We start from the raw sequence: 22,657 nt of genomic DNA on the forward strand, positions 1-22,657 counted from the left end.
TACTATGGCTGGGGGATCACCTTTGCCTGCAGTTACTCACCTGAGCACTCAGTACTACAAATTTCCTGGGTAAATCACTGTGTTGTGTTACTATAGCTGGGGGATCACCTTTGCCTGCAGTTACTCACCTGAGCACTCAGTACTACAAAATTCCTGGGTAAATCACTGTGTTGAGTTACTATGGCTGGGGGTCAGTTTTATGACTGTATTTACTCACCTGAGCACTATGTAGTACAAATTTCCTGGGTAAATCACTGTTTTGAGTTACTATGGCAGGGGGTCAGTTTTTTTACTGTATTTACTCACCTGAGCACTAAGTAGTATGAACTTCCTGGGTAAATCACTGTGTTGAGTGACTATGGCTGGAGGATCAGCTTTGCTTGCTCCTGATACATAGTTTTCTGATGTCTCTTCACATAATGCCCATGTCTTCCCATCAATACCTGTTGTTGTCTGAAAATATGTAAACTTGGTAGAAAAGTTTGAAAATGACATGGATTTAGGATCATGTATTAGAACATAATTTTTAAGTGATCACTCCATAAAATGAAAATAAAAATAAACTTTCAGACTTTCTATGTCATTTGGTCTCTGTGAAAAGTTGTCTAATTGGCAATCATACCACATCTTACTATTATTTTATATCTAAATTGAGTCATCATATTACTAGATAGAAAAGGGTTAATTATGATAAGATAGTATATTTCATTCATGTGAAGTTGGAATTTGTTTTGCAAACAATGTTTGTTTTTCTCTATTTGTCAATTACCTAATGATTAGATTACCATTAGTTTTAAGATCTAATGGGTATCATTTTGATTGACATCATATGAAGATGTGCAAACAACATGTTTAATTTAATGGAAAAAAACTTATTTGTATTTTGTCAACTTTTAATGAGCAAACACTCTTGGTAAAGCTTTTATTAACATATATTCTAAAATTACCTGAGCTTCCATCAACTGACTTTGAAAAGGAAAAGAATCTGGACTCATTGTCCATAACAAATCACTGTCTTCTGTTTGTGACGATACTAATAATAAGGAGCCTACAAAACAAAAGAATGTTCATTTACATTTCTTTGTAGAGCCAACCTTCTTTATAGTGTCTTACTAATCTATCTGGCATTCACATAAATTGGTGGCAAAAAGTAGGTGGACATCTATTGATGGCTAGTATTTTTTTGTGAAATAGAAAGGAAAAAATTGTCTTTGACAGTACATTTAACCATAATAATAAAAATGCCCAAGTATTAGTAAAATAATCCTTATAGAGTCAGTAGCTTTAAAACTTTAGTTAAATATATATGCAATATATATGATTTTTATTTGAACATATCGCGGATAAAATGCATGACCTCCAACAGTCAAGACAACCATTTAATTAAGTAATTTTAAGGAAGATACTGTAACAATAATGACCTTTTTTGTAGTAAGCCATATGAACATTCTGTGGTTTTTGCACTCTTGATGTTGCAGAAAATCCTGGAGGTAATCTTACATGCACCAAAGTCAACATAGATGGTCTCCCTTTATTGCTGCCAAATAGATTTGTTGTAAAATACAGACGGACTCCTGAAAAACATTTAATGAGACTGAAACACTTAAATTTTTTTGAAGGTTTTGTTAATCTACACAAAGAAAGACAATTTTAGTTTTATAATTAAACTACTTATAAATGTTTTTAGAAAATAAACAATCTAAATATTAAATACAGTTGTAAATGTACAGGAATATCCCCTCTAAAATTTTACAGAAGCCATCACGAGTTGGTGACCCTTTTAGAATATCTGTTTCACAGATGACGACAGATATGATCCAATTGTCGTCTTTTCCCCAAATTTGACCTACCGAATTAGACTTATCACCAGGTTTGTACTTAAATGAGTAACACAACGGGTGCCACATGTAGAGCAGGATCTGCTAACCCTTCCGAAGAACCTTAGATCACTGCCGCTTTTTGGAGGGGTTCGTGTTGCTCAGTCTTTTTCTATGTAGCGTTTTGTATACTGTTGGTTGTCTTTTGGTCATTTTCATTTTTGCCAATGGCGATGTCAGTTTATTTTTGACTTATGAGTTTGAATGTCCCTTTGGTATATTTCGCCTCTCTTTTGTACCATTCTTATTAAGTTGTGACATATAAGTTTAGAGAAGACAAAAGAAAACTAGGAGGAAATGTTTAAGTGGTCTAAAACATACATCTACCCTTCATTTATATTATCATCTTAAGATACATGTTTTCTATTATCTTTATTATGTATTCTGGTAGGAAGTCATACTGTAAACAAAGTAATTTCCATGGCATCAAATTATAGACATTTGTTAGTCATAGAATGTTTAATAACATTCCTATATATTCCTATAATTTACTAAAGGGTGAAATTATACTTATAAAATGTATGGGGGAAAAAATTGTATCATACCTGTTTTTGTAATTGCTACAAGATGGATATTAGAAGATTCAGACTGTGAAATAGCACTAATGTGGACAATTGGTTTGAAATTTGATCTTTCTATTGTTCTGAAACAAAAATTAATGTGTGAAAAAAAGCTGAAATATCTTATAAATTTAAAACATAACATTTTCCTACTTGATTTTTTACTTTATAGCATATTTTATGTTAATAGGCATTTAACTAGGTCAATTGTTGTTGATATTAACTGTCAACATCACAATAAGTGCACAATAATTTACACATTGGAATAAATCTTTCAAGCATATTTTTTACTTCTTTAAAAATAGTTGATAAAATCCATAGTTTATTTTCTATTTCATTGCTGGTGAGGCACAAAGAGGTGCACCAGCTAAGTTTTCCTATGTAAAAAAAACAAATGGACAAAATCACCTATTTATGTATATGTTACTTTTAATGTAAGTTAAACTGACTTTTAGCGTCAAATATCAAATTGCTTAACATTTGAACTATTGACCTTGACATTATCTTTACTTACCTAGCTACATGAAAAATATTGTGAATTATTAGGTCTTTCCACCTTTCCGTGGAAAGACCTATTGGTTTTCTTCTGATTATTTTTTTTTTCTTCCGCCTAAATTTTTTCTTGCGGTGTATTTTTGTTTCAAAAGTTGTCGCTTAGTTTTTTGGTATATGATATCATACAGTCTATACGCTTTTGAAACTGACCCTGTTTAACCGAACACTTGTCTTTGTAAGAGTTATCTCCCCAAACACTGTTTTTCTTGTTATGAGATCTCCTCCGCAACCGTAAAAGAAAGCGACAAATTTATTTTTCCAAATTGCTCGTTATATCCTCAGGATGTTAGGTTTTATTTAGACCGAAGCTTTACAAGGACTCCATATGAGAGTTATTTCCCCTTTTGCATTATATATATGTGAAATGTATTTGTAACTGGAAAACCATAAGTGATAGAGGCCTAGGGTCTTTTGATTTGAGGTCCTTGGTCCATAAAAATGAAAATGAGGTCAAGGTCAAAGGTCAAGGTCATGTTAAAAATTTTGATTTTGGCTTGTTATCACTAATTTTCAGAAATCTTATAAGATATCCACAAATTTGTTTACAGAATTGTTAGTTGCAGCATGTTGTAACACGTAAATTTGAGTTGAAAGGGTACGGAGACATTTAATGGGAATTTTCTCCCCTTTTATATTCAAAATTACATGAATGGTGATATAACTTATTCATCTTATATAATTGAGACCTAGGGTCTTTTGATTTGAGGCCCTTGTTTCATGACCTTTAAATTGGGGTCAAGGTCAAAGTTTAATTTGACGTTCTATTTTTTTTTTTGTCTTCCGCCTAATTTTTTTCTTGCGGTGTATTTTTGTTTCAAAAGTTGTCGCTTAGTTTTTTGGTATATGATATCATACAGTTTATACGCTTATGAAACTGACCCTGTTTAACCGAACATTTTTCTTTGTAAGAGTTATCTCCCCAAACACTGTTTTTCTTGTTATGAGATCTCCTCCACAACCGTAAAAGAAAGCGACAAATTTATTTTTCCAAATTGCTCGTTATATCCTCAGAACGTTAGGTTTTATTTAGACCGAAGCTTTACGAAGACTCCATATGTGAGTTATTTCCCCTTTTGTATTTGATATATGTGAAAAGTATTTGTAACTGGAAAAACATAAGTGATAGAGGCCTAGGGTCTTTTGATTTGAGGTCCTTGGTCCATAAAAATGAAAATGAGGTCAAGGTCAAAGGTCAAGGTCATGTTAAAAATTTTGATTTTGGCTTGTTATCAATAATTTTCAGAAATCTTATAAGATATCGACAAATTTTTTTACAGAATTGTTAGTTGCGACATGTTGTAACACGTAAATTTGAGTTGAAAGGGTACGGATCATTTAATGGGAGTTTTCTCCCATTTTATATTCCAAATTACATGTATGGTGATATAACTCATTCATCTTATATAATTGAGACCTAGGGTCTTTTGATTTGAGGCCCTTGTTTCATGACCTTTAAATTGGGGTCAAGGTCAAAGTTTAATTTGACGTTCTATTTTTTTTTTTTTTTCTTCCGCCTAATTTTTTTCTTGCGGTGTATTTTTGTTTCAAAAGTCGTTGCTTAGTTTTTTGGTATATGATATCATGCAGTCTATTCGCTTTTGAAACTGACCCTGTTTAACCGAACATTTTTCTTTGTAAGAGTTGTCTCCCCAAACACTGTTTTTCTTGTTATGAGATCTCCTCCGCAACCGTAAAAGAAAGCGACAAATTTATTTTTCCAAATTGCTCGTTATATCCTCAGGATGTAAGGTTTTATTTAGACCGAAGCTTTAAAAAGACTCCATATGAGAGTTATTTCCCCTTTTGTATTTGATATATGTGAAAAGTATTTGTAACTGGAAAACCATAAGTGATAGAGGCCTAGGGTCTTTTGATTTGAGGTCCTTGGTCCATAAAAATGAAAATGAGGTCAAGGTCAAAGGTCAAGGTCATGTTAAAAATTTTGATTTTGGCTTGTTATCAATAATTTTCAGAAATCTTATAAGATATCGACAAATTGTTTTACAGAATTGTTAGTTGCGACATGTCGTAACACGTTAATTTGAGTTGAAAGGGTACGTAGACAATTAATGGGAGTTTTCTCCCCTATCATATTCAAAATTACACGTATGGTGATATAACTCATTCATCATATATAATTGAGACCTAGGGTATTTTGATTTGAAGCCCTTGTTTCATGACCTTGAAATTGGGGTCAAGGTCAAAGGTTGATTCGACGTTCTATATTTTGACCTTTGCTTTTACCTCATATATATACATGATAAAGCCATGGGACTTTTTGCATTAGGTTGCAAGCCATTTGACCTTGAAAAAGCCAACCGGAAGTGACATTTTGTAAACCGGAAGTAGCTATTTATTGTACTAAATTAATGGAAAAGTATATAGAACTATATATTTTTGGAATCAGTGTCAAGTAAACTATCAAACAATACCGGAAGTGACATTTTTTTAAACCGGAAGTCAAAAATTATCTCCCTTATTTATCTTTTTTTGTATAGAAACCGTATATTTTTGGAATAAGCGTACATTAAGCTGTCATTTGATGCTGGAATTGATATTTAAAACCTAATTTTAATTTTTTTCATATCAAAATAGATCCTTACTGGTGGAAAGACTTTCAATTGTTCTCTGAACAATTGGTTTTTAATTTTCATTGTGGTACTAATGTGACTATCACCTAGCTGCTACAAGAATGTATTGTGTAACATTTCATTAATTATACATATGTTACCTGGACATAACCTTTACAGTTCTAGCAGCATGAAAAAAATGGTTGACAATTGTCTGAAGCAAGGGTCCGGAAACGGTCATATATGCCAGACATGACCGATTTGGAAACTGAAAAGACCGAAATGATTTATTGGGATTTAGGTCTTTTTTTTTTTTTTACAGAAATAATTTCGGTCATTTCATTGAGATCAGGGTTTTATCGGTCGCCATTTTGAACTTATTTTTGTTTTCAGGTCATCAAGAAAAATAGATTTGTTTGAGACAAAATAAAAATTTTATTGATTTGTGTTAGTGATTTAATAATATTTATCATTAGTCTGTTGTTTATTCTATAATGTAAGTAAAAACAATGTACAGGACTCTGTCGAGTCACAGCGTGGGGTAAGTCTGGGTTCAAGCCACTAGGTTTGTTTACATGGTAAGGATAGTAATCAATGTCCAGGAAGTTTGAATTCGGCTTGGGTGTCGTTATTGTCTTGATTAAAGCCATAAAGGCCATGTACACAAATCTCACCTGTAAACACCTGTTAAGCAATAAAAACAATATGGTGATTTGCTGTGCATCAAATTTAACGTTTTAACCATTCTGACCTAGATTTTCCCAAACAGATATTATTTTATTCATTAAAGAAGACAAATAACACTGTTGACCCGAGAATCTGTCTATTTTTATCCAAATAAAACATATAATCCATTTATAATCGATCAGCTGATTTGGTCAACGTTTGTTAAATATAGATTTATGTTTACTGAGTTTGCGCATGGATAATGGGGATCAACATGGGTTAATTGATAATCTTATTTGAAAGATCGATTTTACTGTTAACTTTTCGGTAGGAAATGGCGGATAAAGATATTAATAGATTTGCAAAAGTGGTAAAGCGTATAATTTATAGGAATCCAGAATTAAAAAAAAATGTTTAAAAAAGGAATTAAAACTAAATAACGTAATTTAGATTTGAAGCCATACAGCCTATTTAAGAAATATACTCAGCGAATGAACAATCTCTATTTTTTTTTGTTTTTTTTGCACTTCCGATTTTTTGAAACCATCTTACTCACAGAATGTAATGGGCGTTATCCTTTCTTTTGTTTTCCTGGCTAAACTTCCGATTTTTACCAAAGTGAAGCCATACATTCTCTCTGTGAAGACCAACAGAATTCATGGTTTCCCCTTTTTGATCCTCACATCGTAAACCAGGTGAATACACATTATCTTGTTGTGTATTAGGTAATCACTTACACTCATCCAAACAGCAGCAATTTGAACAATACAAACGATATCTTGTACATGCAATAAGAAGCTCAACACAGTTTATTAATTGGTTTACATAACTTTATTTCAAAATGATGAAACATGCCGTATTTTATTCCTCTTTTAATTTATGCAAATTTAAAGGGTTATGCATACGACCTCAGTGATGCAATACACAACAACAAAACGTCTCCTCGTGTAGTTTCTAACTCAGAGACATCACTGTTACTGTTAGATCAAGGTACAGTTACACTTGTTTGACCCAATACTTCACAAAAAAGGACTTTACTTGTCCATGTGCAACACTTGTCACCCTCAGAAAAATGCATTATTGTGCATCACGATATTATTACATCACAAAAAAAAAAATGACCGAAATGACTTGGGAAAATTTCCGGATCCTTGGTCTGAAGAGGAATAAATCAAATGCTTTCATGACCTTTTCCTAACTAGCCACATGAGAAATATTGCGTATGTTTGTAGTGGTATAGATGTAATGCTTTCATAACTTTTTTCCTACCTGGCTACATGTGAAGCATTATGTACTATTGTCGCTAATGGTACAGATGTGACCTTGCCAATGCTTTTACCATCCTGTCCAAGGTCAAACACTTGAATTGTTCCTTTCTCTGTTCTAGCATACAGAATATTTCTTGATTTGTCAATACACAGTTGGACAAGAGGATCTGAAAATAGAATCACAAAATTTGGTACATCTTTTTACTGCAACTTCAGTTGTTATTTTTCTTTGTTGCATTGTTATGGTGTTACACTGCTGTCCCAGTAAAGGGAAGGGTTGCGTGCTCTGAAATATTTGACCCATCTATGCATCTTAAATGCCCATTTCAAGCCAGGAAACCAATTTTTGCTTGGAATATGTAAATGAAAATGAAGGCCAATTGTAAATGGTATTCATAACATGACTAAAAAGATGTTACTATGCATGAATTTCATCTTCCCTTAAAAAGTCATTTTATCAATACCAAATTTCAAACACAAGCAGTAGTAGCAGTAGTGGCTTATATCTTATAGTGATAAAATAAAGCTTGACTTCTGTCATCTCAAAACTTCAGATTACATTCTAGCATAAGGTACCTTCTTTGTTTCCATTCTGAAGTAACTTTGCTTGATATGTAACACATTGATCACAACTGTATGATGTGTTTGGCAAACACTAGGATATGCTTCAAAAAACACCAATGAGAAAATAATTTGTCACAGAGACACATATGTTGCTAAAAGCATCGTATATGTTAAGAAAAATACAGAGCTTAAATATCTTTAATTTATCACTGTAGGTTTCTGATGAATTGAAATAAAATCGAAATTTAACCAAAGACACTTAGGTATGAGATGTAAGTCATTGCCACCTAAATGCTGATAAATAGCATTGCAATTTACAGAAAACATTGACAAGTGAGCACAGATTTCAATTTTTTGAGATATGAACCTGAATACAACTTTACCAAATGAAGCTGAATGTTCAATTGGATGAACAAGAACAAACCTATATGGTTCAACTATTTTCAAGCCACAGCATAAAATATTCAAACAACTACTTGAACATACTTACCATCTTCACTGAATGAAAAGTTAAGGAAGGAAGGAACAAGAAAGGATAAAGTACTGGTAGAATGGTTGATCTTCCTACATTTTCTGCTGAACCAACCATCATCAGCCTGTTTAAATAAAAAATTAAAATTAATTAAAAAATTCTTGCAAAAATCACTAAATTCTCACTTAAAACAATATTAAGTTAATTTCAATGCATTTTGTTTAAAATTATTGCTGTTATATATAATACAAACACCCAATTAATAATTAAAAGCTTGAGTAAAATCTTAAACACATGCTAAAGCAATGATAATGACCAAGGTTAGAGGAGTGATGAGCACTAACAAATATTTAACCCAACCACATTCATTATGTGTCTGACAGGAGCCTGTAATTCAGGGATGGTCCTTGGTTGCTGTCTGTATTATATGTTTTTCATTTGTTTACACACAAGACAATATTGCATTTGTCAATTATTTCTAAGTAAGAAAATTTCACCTGATATACAATTTCATACAAACATCCATCTTTCCCTGCCATAAATATTCTGCCATTGTCAGTTCCTATGATGTTCATCATAAATGTATTGTCTGTTGGTATTGAAAATAGATATTCTGGTAACAAGTGCATATCTCCACCACCTGAGGCTCCTACAAAGATTAAACAAATAGAAAATTACATCAAAACGTGGGTCCATGTATAGCATGGATATGAAAAGTGAAGGACAGAGCTATTTAAAGAAAAGAACATTTTTTAATCAATTACTGTAATTTCAGAACTTTTGAATGGTTTTTTTTATTGCAAAAATAATGACGGAATGTCTTTGGCAAAATAGAAACTCACATTTCAATATCAAAAACATTATGTGTACAATGTATGTGCCATTTCCTGATATTGTAATAATATATCAACCATCCCAATATTAATGCAAGCAAAAGTCTTTGAATTTACAGCATGCTTATGCAGAGTAGACAAAAATGTATGGAATTTCATATATAGTTATCATTTACTTCTCTGCATTCCCTCTGATTGGATTATAAACAATAACTGAACACCTTACATGTATGTTGATCTCTAGATGGTGTTTCATTTTTGTACTGTTGGGTTGCTTGACATTTCTAATTATTCAATTATCTGGTGTTTAATGTGGAATTATCCATTCCTCACAATTAAATGGTCGGATTAAACTTATTCCTAAATAAACAATATTTACAGAAGGTTTACATTAAACTATTTGGCAAAATTGATTCCTAATCAAGTAATATCTTGAGAGGTTTGTTTAGCCATTACTCACCATCAAATGGTCTAGTAAAGGTGACACCTAATAGAACGATATCTACTGGAGTAGCCAGACATAATAAATATTGTATATGTGGCTGGAATATACCTGTAAAACAAAACAAAAATAACTGAAATACAAAGCATCATAAGGTATGAGTTTTAACTTTGACAATGATGTGAATATTGTGGAATTTTATTTTTTTATAGATGAAATATTGTTTAATCTCCTAGCCATTTAACATTCATACAAAGTAACCACATCTTATAATACATAATAAATATTGGTTGGTCAGTGGTGATGCTGATTAATGAAAGAGTACATAGATATATCACATAAAATTGAGAATGGAAATGGGGAATGTGTCAAAGAGACAACAACCCGACCATAGAACAGACAACAGCAGAAGGTCACTAACAGGTCTTCAATGCAGCGAGAAATTCCCGCACCCGGAGGCGTCCTTCAGCTGGCCCCTAAACAAATATATATACTAGTTCAGTGATAATGAACGCCATACCAAACTCCAAATTGTACACAAGAAACTAAAATTAAAAATAATACAAGACTAACAAAGGCTAGATGCTCCTGACTTGGGACAGGCGCAAAAATGCGGCGGGGTTAAACATGTTTATGAGATCTCAACCCCCCCCTATACCTCTAGCCAATGTAGAAAAGTAAACGTATAATAATACGCACATTAAAATTCAGTTCAAGAGAAGTCCGAGTCTGATGTCAGAAGATGTAATCAAAGAAAATAAACAAAATGACAATAATACATAAATAACAACAGACTACTAGCAGTTAACTGACATGCCAGCTCCAGTATAAGGAAGATACAAGTACCCATAACAACAGACTACTAGCAGTTAACTGACATGCCAGCTCCAGTATAAGGAAGATACAAGTACCCATAACAACAGACTACTAGCAGTTAACTGACATGCCAGCTCCAGTATAAGGAAGATACAAGTACCCATGACAACAGACTACTAGCAGTTAACTGACATGCCAGCTCCAGTATAAGGAAGATACAAGTACCCATGACAACAGACTACTAGCAGTTAACTGACATGCCAGCTCCAGTATAAGGAAGATACAAGTACCCATAACAACAGACTACTAGCAGTTAACTGACATGCCAGCTCTAGTATAAGGAAGATACAAGTACCCATAACAACAGACTACTAGCGGTTAACTGACATGCCAGCTCCAGTATAAGGAAGATACAAGTACCCATAACAACAGACTACTAGCGGTTAACTGACATGCCAGCTCCAGTATAAGGAAGATACAAGTACCCATAACAACAGACTACTAGCAGTTAACTGACATGCCAGCTCCAGTATAAGGAAGATACAAGTACCCATAACAACTGACTACTAGCAGTTAACTGACATGCCAGCTCCAGTATAAGAAAGATACAAGTACCCATAACAACAGACTACTAGCAGTTAACTGACATGCCAGCTCCAGTATAAGGAAGATACAAGTACCCATATCAACAGACTACTAGCAGTTAACTGACATGCCAGCTCCAGTATAAGGAAGATACAAGTACCCATAACAACAGACTACTAGCAGTTAACTGACATGCCAGCTCCAGTATAAGGAAGATACAAGTACCCATATCAACAGACTACTAGCAGTTAACTGACATGCCAGCTCCAGTATAAGGAAGATACAAGTACCCATAACAACAGACTACTAGCAGTTAACTGACATGCCAGCTCCAGTATAAGGAAGATACAAGTACCCATAACAACAGACTACTAGCAGTTAACTGACATGCCAGCTCCAGTATAAGGAAGATACAAGTACCCATAACAACAGACTACTAGCAGTTAACTGACATGCCAGCTCCAGTATAAGGAAGATACAAGTACCCATAACAACAGACTACTAGCAGTTAACTGACATGCCAGCTCCAGTATAAGGAAGATACAAGTACCCATAACAACAGACTACTAGCAGTTAACTGACATGCCAGCTCCAGTATAAGGAAGATACAAGTACCCATAACAACAGACTACTAGCAGTTAACTGACATGCCAGCTCCAGTATAAGGAAGATACAAGTACCCATGACAACAGACTACTAGCAGTTAACTGACATGCCAGCTCCAGTATAAGGAAGATACAAGTACCCATAACAACAGACTACTAGCAGTTAACTGACATGCCAGCTCCAGTATAAGGAAGATACAAGTACCCATGACAACAGACTACTAGCAGTTAACTGACATGCCAGCTCCAGTATAAGGAAGATACAAGTACCCATAACAACAGACTACTAGCAGTTAACTGACATGCCAGCTCCAGTATAAGGAAGATACAAGTACCCATAACAACTACATACAATACTATTTAATTAGGTCTTACTTTTGTTTATGTTTGACAATTATTTGATGATGTCCCTTCATTTTCTCCAAAATTTGACTTTAAATTGTAAAATGTACTGTTCTTTGTAAGTTATTTTATACTGGTCAATACTGGATGAGTACGTTTTATAAATAAGCATTTTCCAACCTATAATTTCAATCAACCATCAATTTGTGCAATTAAACCACAGGCATTAATTCATCTGATCTAAAAATGAATTTTTTTTTTAATTTGTTGATATTTCAACAATGAAAAGAATACCACACACCTTGTTTAGGTCTTACAAGTGCAACTGACAAAATAGTTTCATTTAGTCCATCAAAATATGCTATATCAGTTCTGAAAATAGAAAACATTAATTGTTAAAATGTCTCAAAACAGTGAAGTTTATTAATTGTCACTATATGTTTTACATACTGTCAGACTAGTTTATTGATATTTTTCAATGCAAATGACCCAATTACACAACAACAGCAAAAAAACAAATGACAAAATAAATTAGCTAAGACAGAAAACATGAAAAATTTCATCTCATAAGTATATCTAGAATTTCAACATCAGTTCAGATTCTCTATTGAAGGTTGTTTCTCCTTGTTTGTATATTTAAAATCGACCTGCAATACATTCATTTTATAGTAGCAGATATCTATGTTCTCCAGTTTTAACTAGTATGTGATCTAGTCATTAACTTGCTAAAGGTTGACAGTTTCCATCAAGGATCTGGAAATTTTTCATCCAATTTCGGTAATTTTGAGATAACTTAAAAGTTGGGGCCCTTTTTTCAAACTGTTGAAATTAATCACACTAGATGCATAGCATCAACGAAACGTATTTACTGTTTCATCGCATTTACTTCATTAAAGTAATTTTCTTACTGTTTTTCTAAAAACGTTCAAGAAGAGTTTATGGAATGCAACAGTTTAAAATCAAAATGATTTTAATGACTCAGAATGGTAAATGTCTCTAACATTGCTAACGTTTCTTTCAATTTTGAAGACGAAATTAAAACTGGATGTTTCACGACAATACTAAAGTACTAATAATTCCGGATTCATTTCCGGGATTTGTTCTGTTTATCAAAATGACAGGAAATCACCAGGTTTTTAATTTTATTAACTTTAAAAGTGTTTGAATATAACCATCAGTTGCACTTAATTATCATGAAATCATTTTGCATTTTACGATTTAGTGTCTCATCTCCTGATGAAGACAATTCACGCATGCGTATAACTTGGTAAATAAAGCACATGTTTGACTCGTTATTTAAACTATGTCAATATATTCAATGAACATATTTATAAAGCTGTACAGTTTGTGGTATCCTTCTATTCCAATGATAACATCTCATTCATCACTGAACACGTATGTCTCATATACTCACCCATCTTCATACTTCCACACAAATATATCACTATCTATAGTTAGCCATGCTCTACTGATGTCTGGAAACAAACCCATCATACAATTACACTGCATTCCTTTCCAATGGTTAAGGTTAATTTTACTCTTTATTTCAATTTATGCTTCTTGTAACCAAAAGAAATAAGTATTAAATTATTACAAGTGTAAATATATTGTAATAAAAGGAGATGTGGGATGTACAGAGACCAGTGGTAGAATATCCAATTAACCACACTCATCACAAATCAATATTGTCACAATGTGTTTGGGATCTTTTGAAAATAGTGTCATACACAGATGTAAAAAAAAAAAATAATTTTTCTTACTACATTGGAAATATTTATAAAATAGTTGGTCAACTAGTCCTTTTAGTGCTTACCATTGCTCATTTTAAAATGAAAATTTTAATAAAATAAACTTAAATATATGTAAGCTTTTTTTTTATACTGTCCAAACTAGTGCAAAAACATTTAAAACTAGATGTGGCGGATGACACTAATGGCCCCACACGAAAAATAAAGCTTGAAGCCATTTATAGGAGTGGAAATTTCCAAAGTTCAAAACCTGTAATTTTGGCAAAAATTAGAGGAGCAGAACCAAATGTAAACTCGGTCTGTAACTCATGATAGTAGACTCACATACTAGAAATCAGCTCAATATGTGAAGACGTTCAGAAAAATAGTCTCTACAACTGTTATTTTCTCAAAATTTTCAAAGTTCAAAGCCGTTATTTCGGCAAATATCAGCAGAGTGGAACCAAGCATAAACTCGATCTGTAACTCATCATAGTAGACTCTCATACTAAAAATCAGCTCAATATGTGAAGGTGTTTAGAAAAAGTCTGTATAACTGTTTGTTGAAGAATGACGGATAAAGGTAACACGTAACACTATATGGCATGACCTCAGTCAGCAGGGCCATAACAAAAAGTTCAGGTTGAAAGAAACGTTGTTAAAACTTCACTATGCAAGCAGATATCACTAGTATACGAGCATTGGTTTCCAATACATGATCTTCAATAGTAAAACCATGCCAAACTGTACATATAAACAAACATACAGGTAAATATTTATGCTCCTTACATTTATTGCAGCACATTAAAGCATTAAAATAATTTTGTTGACAAAAGGATACGACCAAACTGTTCTACCAATTCAGCAGGTAATGGCACTCTTTTAACATTGCTTACTTCTGTCAGACAATCTAAAGCTACTCCTGCATCAGGTAAACTTGGATAGTCAAACTCATTTAGTCCACTGTGACTTGGCTGATCTGTTATATAAAAGAGGGTCATTCAAACTTTGCATAATAACAATTAGTCTTCTTAATGAAAAGAGTCATACTTCAGTAGATATTATGAATACTCAGGACTTTCCCCAGCTAAATTGAACAAAACAAAGTGTTCTGCTCTCAATATAGTGTTACCCTTTAATATTCTCCTTTTTCAGAATTCACAAGATTACCCCAGAAATACAATAAACAAATTAATTACAACCTTGAAAACTAGTTTTCATAATTTTATCCCAAGCTAAAGCATACATATCTCTTTTTTTGCAGGATTCTAATTGAAAATCTACAAATCAGGCTCCAAAAGATGGTTTTTTTTATAAATTCTACCATAAAACAATAATTTTTTGTGATTTTCAATTTTGTTACAAACAGGATGTCATAAACATATGTTGTTCATGTCTGATATTCTAAGGTTACTGTATCAAGACACTACGGAGAATATCAGCAAGATAAAATATTCAAATTTATTAATACTAATAAACTGTCTATAGGATGAACACTAGAGGTTCTGTATATATAGATAAATGAATAAACACTCTACATGTATAATAGATGTAGGACAACTTAGTTTTATCCAAACTTAATTTTCGAGTACAAATATAATCAAAATGAACATTTGTTATCTCTGTACATTTTCAATACAAGCATACAAACCTGGTCAGTAGTTTTTATTGTTTAAATCTGAATTATTTTTTGTTTAATTTAAAAAATTGGTGGTGATGCTAGATATTACTTGCTAGTCTTTGATATTAATTCAGTCTATCTCTGGACAATTTTGAGCTTGACATATGGCATAGCTGTTAGTTTATAAGACCAAACGTTGACATTATTTTTTGGTTATAATGAGTTGTTGGGTCGCTGTTTAATTCAAATATACCCCACATCTTGCACACATACATGTACTTATATAAATATAGTTTTTCAAGTAAACTGTTAAATACAATTCTTAAGCATATCCGAGGGAAACAACATGAAAATGACAATTTGAAAAAATTGTAAAACACTCTTTTTACTTAACTAAAGACTTTAACAGCTATTCACTAATTACTTCATTTACTATAATATAGGTCTTACTATGAACGGGGACTTTTAATTGATCTGATAACTCCAAGCAGTTTCTATCATCTTGTAACTGCTTGTCAATAAGTCGAGCACTTGATTCCAAAACATCTTGATGGGAGGGAGGAGATAATCCAGTTGTGGTCATGAAAGATGTCATTGTTCCTGCAAAAGATATGAATGATGCATATATAAATTTTGTTTGAGCCTTTTTCTTTAAATTTGCCAAACAAGATAAAGAAGTCTGTCAGCTGCAATCTATTACTCCTGTACTTTACAGGATTTGTGTACAAACTGTAAGACACAAGGAATAATTTGTGTTTGCTACATAAAACTTTCTACAATTTTAATAATGGAAAACTATATAAATTAAACATGTATAACAAAATTTATGCAAGAAATTCTGTAAACCTTAGTATTTTATTGTGAGGTCTCAATTATGGAGACAATGATTCATGGTATTTCCATTGTATTTCCTGGTTATTGTATATGCAGGGCTCACACTACTTCAGAATCATAGGGAGAAGTGACTTCTCTTTTTGAAACTGAGAGGGAGAAGTGGTGAGATTTTAAAGAGAAGTGCTCGTTCACTCGCAGCACTACAATGTTTGGTTTTTACTATAATACAAAGAGCCATATGTATCTTATTTTTTTTATATTGTTCAATTTGTACCTGGGTATACAATTAAAGTAACAGTTGTTTAATTAAATCATATCTAGTTGCACAATCATATTAGTCCTCTTGTCAGAAAAAATCAATTAAATATCTGGCAATAATAAAAAAAGTTTTTTTTTTATATCAAAAAGGAAAAGAAAGTTGTTTTATTAATTAAAATTCAATTAAAAACTACTCTGTTATCATGTTTATGAAATTAAGTATTTCTCATTAAAAAGATATTTAAATATAACAGTTTTATATAACACAGTTAAGCTTGGACATAATATAATTATATTAGTGTAATAGTCCCAGAGTTGAGCAACTTTAATTTATAAATTGAAACAATGCATATACATGGAAATATATACATTAATCAAGTAGATCTAACCAAAAGTATGTTAATGCTTGTGGAATGCATAATTTTTCCTTTTGGGATCAATTTTCTTCTGTCAGCTGTGCCATTCATGCGCCTGTAGTCATTATCGCAATAATCCGGATTTCCCTCATAGCTGGTCCGTTTCCGATTAAATCCCGACTCCAATCCGCAGTTGTACAATAATTTGCCCAAAAAATTTCAATGGCGGACAAAAAAAATTTACAAAAATAAATGATGTTTGACACGCTATTTGGAAGGGAATATGACGTTTTTAATGCAATATAAGGATAACAAATTTACTTCAGGCAAATTTCATCACGTTCTAATGAAGTATCAAACTTATTTTGCCGAAAGTTAGAATGATTTGATGTAAAAAGTACCGGAAGTAATAAAAAAATTGTCTTTATGAAAATAACATGCAACCAACTTTAAAATCAATGCTTTTACCTCTTTTCTAAAGAAAATAAATCGTTTATGTCTTTGAATTTCTTTACTTTCAAATGAAAAACTGCTGTTTCATCGACTTGGTAAATGTTGAATATTGCCGATGACCAAAGCGACTGAAAGCGAGTATTGTGAACAACAGGGCGTCTAGATTTCGCTTTTGACAGTCAGGCAAAGCAAAGTGACGGACAGGAAAGCGACTTTGTCGCCCCAGTCTCCTGCAAGCGTGAGCCCTGATATGATTTATGAAATGTCATTGCACAAAGAAAAAATGATTTCCTTAGAAATACTAATCAAAATTATTTTAATAATTCATCTTTAGCAGACCATAAAAAGTTCAGGAACCTATAGTAAATACTAGTATGTAAGGATTAGTTGCGCCAAAAAGCTAAAAACGAAAAGATGCCAAAAATAAAAAAATAAAAAGTCTCCAGGTAAAGTTTTGTTTAAAATGAAGTGCTGAAATGTCTTGCCTGTCTTACTTATGAATGAATTCATGTTGGAAGTCTGTAATATGAAGTTTAACTGCAAGTATCAAATGTCTGTAAAATGAAAGTTTAACTACAAGTATCACATAAACTAAACATTATGAATGATCCATGAAAATGAAGTCACAGTCAGATGAACCATGCCAGACAGACATGTACACCTAACAATCTTTCCATACACCAAATATAGTGGTCCTATTGCTTATAGCACCTGGGAAACAAATCAAACCACAAAATCTAAACGTTGATCAATAAACCATGAAAATTAGGTCAAGTTAATATGAACCCTGCCAGGCAGACACGTACACCTTAAAATCATTACATACATCTGATATAATACAGTTGACCTAATATTTATAGTAACTGATAAACTAATATAACCACAAAATCGTTTTATTGACCAATGAACCATGAAAATTAGGTCAAGGTCATATGAAACCTGCCAGACAGACATGTACACCTTACAATTATTCCATACACCAAATTTGCTTGACCTATTGCTTATGATATCTGAGAAATAGACCAAACCACAAAAACTGAGCATTGTCCAATGAACCATGAAAATGAGGTCAAAGTCAGATGAAACCTGCCAGTTGGACATGTACAATGTACACCTTACAATGATTCCATACACCAACTGCTTATAGTATCTGAGAAATAGACCAAACCACCAAAACTAAACATTGTCCAATGAACCATGATTGATTGTTTGATTAGTATTTAATGCAACCTTCAACACTGTTGTGCTATTAACAGTGCTATTTCATGGAAGTCAATTTTTATTGGTGGAGGTATAAATATCACTTATAACAAATTTTTGGATTTACAAAATAGACCAAGAATTTGTGAAGCATGAACTTTCAATTTGTAATCAAACAATCTTAGATTGGTACAATATTTGCAGAGAAGTCTGTGTCAAAATTTTGGAAATAGATAGTGAAAAAATAGGAGGTGATGGTGTTAAAGTGGAAATAATTTAATTTTGGATGTAACACATCTTCTGATTGGCTAAAAGTGTTCTGTCTATCAGCTCATAGACATAATTGTGTCATGTGACTGACGTCACTAACGTTTTTTTCAACATTTACTCCTTAAAAATGGAATTTAGAATTAAATTATAAGGCATGACTGTAATATTTTTTCTGTCTATTCGAAATAACCTAAAAAATGTGGTGCACACTTTTAAATAACCCGCAAAGCGGGTTATTCAGTGTGCACCACATTTTTTATTCTATTTCTTCATTTACAGAAAAAATATTACAGTCATTCCTTAAATAGATGAAAGTAAAGTTGGAAAAAGAAAATACCACAAAGGGCGACAGGTAGAAAGGCAGCCGGTGTTCTGTATTGAAGAGACAGCAAAAAAAGGTTTTTTGGCATAGTGGAAAATCTGACTAAAGAAACATTACAGAAATCAATAAAAGACAATATAACAAGAATAATTAGCAACTGGAAAGCATATGATTGTTGAGGTTCAGAGGGATTTGAGCATTTAAAAGTTAACCATTCTGTAAATTTTGTTTAACCAGAAACAGACAACATACAAACACCATTGAAAGTACCTGGCATACCCTTAAAAATCATTACCAAAATATGGAACAGTAAAATCCCTTTATGATTCATATTTTAGTCAATATTCTGACAATCCATTTATTGCATTTATAACCCTCATTAATTCTGAAAAAAAGTTACTGTTTTCATGTCTATAGTTTAGGCCAGGGAAAAAAAATTGTTGGTTTCCCCTACTTTAAACCGCCGGGTGTTTTTTTCCAACTGAACGAAGTAAAAAAAAAACGGGTATATCTTGTTCTGATCTAAGTAATGTTCACAAATATTTTTTTTTATATGTTTCAGTTTTGTTGTTCAGAAGCATAACAATGTCAAGGTAATTTTTTCCCGCTTTGGTTTCTAGATCGCCGAAGCGCTTAAGTGATCAGAAAGATTACCATGAAAGCGTTTCGCACCCCTGTTGTTTAGATCCCTTAAAATACCCAACTCGGCACCAAGCGCCAGTATTCTATCAAGATTGAATACATGGACACCAGTTCTTTATGTTACTAAAGTCACCAAAGTTTAAAACCAGTTGTCAAGTAATTAAATATTTGTTCTATACGCAATCTTTGGCATCACTATTTGTAGTCCAAATAATTATGACGTCTTGCAAGGCTATTTTAATTTTTTTTTCTGGGACGCCTTCCTACGACATCATAATGCTGAAGCCATTTTTTACGTCTGGACTTTGAGAGAGAATTTTGGGGGGAACTTTGAGACCCAATTTTGGCATGTAATCTTCATTGCCGGCTAATAAATTTTACATAGTTACAAAGTGTTACCTTTTTTGTGCTTATTGATGTAAAATATTTCCAGAAATATCCAAATGAAATGATAAAATAAGATGCGATTCCATTTGAGGTGGGCAAAAATTTATTTTGTCTTCAAAATGGTTTCCCACAATTTCCAAAATACGTCACTTCCGGAGAGTATAAAACATAAAAGTCAGTAAATTTTGGCAGGCCCAATTTCCGGATAATACAAATCGAACCTTTCCAGAAAATCGGGTCCATCAAATTTTACCAATTTTGAAAATTTGGCTTCAGCGTTATGACGTCGTAGGAAGGCGTCCCAGAAAAAAAAATTAAAATAGCCTTGCAAGACGTCATAATTATTTGGACTACACTATTTGATACACAAAAGAAGAAAAAACAAAAAAACACCTGCCTGCCTGCCGGCAAAATTTTCCAATGTTAGGTGAAACCAACAATCATTTTTCCCTGTCCTAACAGACATCTTCCTCTTTCTGAGGTAAGATCTGTCTCATATTAGGTCAATTATACAAATCATCCCCATTGTGTATTTATGTTTGTCGTGTACTGTATGCTTGCTCTGAATATTCATTTGTTGTTCTACCCGGTGAGAGATACACTGTCTATCTGTCACCAGCAATTCTCCTTCCAAAGGACATTTTATGTCTATTTTGAACTAAAAGTCTGCTATGATTATTGGTTGAATTTAGCCTCTATACTTGTAATATATCATACTAGTGATAAAGCTTGTCTGCTTACTCTAAATATACTTTCTATTTTCACATGCCCCCGCCGAATTCAATTTCCGGAAGTTGAAAAATAATAAAAGTTAGGAAAAGTTCGGTAAATAAAAATATCATTTAACTAGGGAGCAGTTATTTGAAAGCATTGGGGGTCTAGTCTTGTGTGAATTTTAACTATCAGATAGAGACAAGATATGCCTTTTGTATTTTCATTTCCAACACTACCCTCTTACTAAATATTTAGAAGCAATATTTTAGGATATAAGCAAAGCTTTTTGACTGTCTACCATAGGATCTTTTTCTTAAATTCGACTATGAAAAACTATATTGCATAACTTACATCTGCACTATATTAATTTTACGGGTATCTCAAAAAAAAATGGGTATAACAACAGGACAAAGTATTTGTAAAATGCTTGATATTTATAAAGGTGTTCCTCATGGGTCTATACAAGTAGCCCTGTATCATTTGATGTCTTTATTAATGACATCTTTTTTTTGTAAAACACTGTCACAGTGTTTATACATGATACATTTGCCGATGGTAATACCTCTCATAATCCTGTACTTCTTTGGAATCAGCTATTAGACCATTAGAGGAAGATAGTAACTCCCTAATATCATGGTTCTTCTCCAGCAAAATGCAGGCAACCCAGAAAAAAATCAAGTAATTACATGATGCGCCCGGTATGTAACCTTTATAACTAGTTCACAATGACCCCCGGAGACCACTGTGGGTTCGTCATTAAAATATATTTTTCTTTCTTGCTCTTTGCTCTCTCTTAAATAGTTCAAATCATCCGGGCATGACCCAATAATTCTTAAAAACTAACACTTATTTAGCAGATACTAAGTCCTTGTCCATTATCTTTTATAGCTATTTGTTAATGTTACTTTAATTTATGTAATATGGTTTCGATGGCATATCGTGATTATTCCCTGTAAATTTATCCACATTTTTCTATACTTCGGGCGATTTCGAGTTTGAACGACTTTTTTTGACGTTTTTGTGTGTCTTTGGGCAATTGATTTTTCATTGAAACACATCTAACTTATATCTCCCAACTCAGCCTGGGTATTTCAATTGACCCTTTCAAAAGTTTCTACATCAACATATAGTATGGAAATATAAAAAGTAAAATAACAAAAATACCGAACTCCATGGGAAATTCAAAACGGAAAGTCCTTTATAATATGGCAAAATCAAATGCTCAAACACATCTAACGAATGGAAAACAACTGTCATATTCCTGACTTGGAACAGGCATTACCTTATGTAGAAAATGGTGGATTAAACCTGGTTTTATAGCAAGCTAAACCTCTCTATTGTATGACAGTCGCATAGAATTCCATCATATTGAAAACAATGTGTGAGCAAAACAAACAGACATATCTAAACACGTAAAAAAATCGGGGTACAGCAGTCAACATTGTAATATAAATAAATCTTAATTACTATAAAAACAAATAACTGTTTAAACAAAGAAACACAAAATGGCATATAGACAAAGTACATAAACAAAAATGAAAGACAAGAACTCAAAATTGTCCATAGCACAATAACACAATGGCGGGATGAATAAGTACCGACCACGTCATAGGTATATACATGTAATCAAAAATGGATAAACAGTAAAGGTTAAAAATATACAAGGACAAAAAAGGGGGAATTTAACACGTAATTAAGATGATAAACAACGTCAGTAC

General features: G+C 32.7%; 1 protein-coding gene across 2 annotated transcripts in view; it reads right to left on the reverse strand.

The window, feature by feature from the left end:
* LOC127711630 (nuclear pore complex protein Nup155-like) overlaps positions 1-21,009 on the reverse strand; it is a 67,767-nt gene extending 46,758 nt beyond the window's left edge. The window contains exons 1-13 of one of the 2 annotated variants that reach the window (XM_052217740.1): positions 20,967-21,009; positions 15,954-16,103; positions 14,724-14,861; positions 13,570-13,666; positions 12,457-12,527; positions 9,826-9,918; positions 9,030-9,181; positions 8,551-8,656; positions 7,498-7,663; positions 2,423-2,520; positions 1,422-1,574; positions 948-1,048; positions 307-453 (exon numbers count right to left, since the gene is read on the reverse strand). In XM_052217740.1, the coding sequence (XP_052073700.1) occupies positions 307-453; positions 948-1,048; positions 1,422-1,574; positions 2,423-2,520; positions 7,498-7,663; positions 8,551-8,656; positions 9,030-9,181; positions 9,826-9,918; positions 12,457-12,527; positions 13,570-13,666; positions 14,724-14,861; positions 15,954-16,098 (1,467 nt within the window). In that variant the 5' untranslated portion in view covers positions 16,099-16,103; positions 20,967-21,009. Of the gene's footprint in view, positions 1-306; positions 454-947; positions 1,049-1,421; positions 1,575-2,422; positions 2,521-7,497; positions 7,664-8,550; positions 8,657-9,029; positions 9,182-9,825; positions 9,919-12,456; positions 12,528-13,569; positions 13,667-14,723; positions 14,862-15,953; positions 16,104-20,237; positions 20,365-20,966 lie in introns of those variants that run through there. The other variant, XM_052217746.1, reaches the window with a different exon arrangement.
* Between the last annotated feature and the right edge of the window lie 1,648 nt (positions 21,010-22,657).

Source organism: Mytilus californianus, unplaced genomic scaffold (genome assembly GCF_021869535.1).
Source record: "Mytilus californianus isolate M0D057914Y unplaced genomic scaffold, xbMytCali1.0.p SCAF_1, whole genome shotgun sequence".
Taxonomy (NCBI): Eukaryota; Metazoa; Mollusca; class Bivalvia; order Mytilida; family Mytilidae; genus Mytilus; species Mytilus californianus.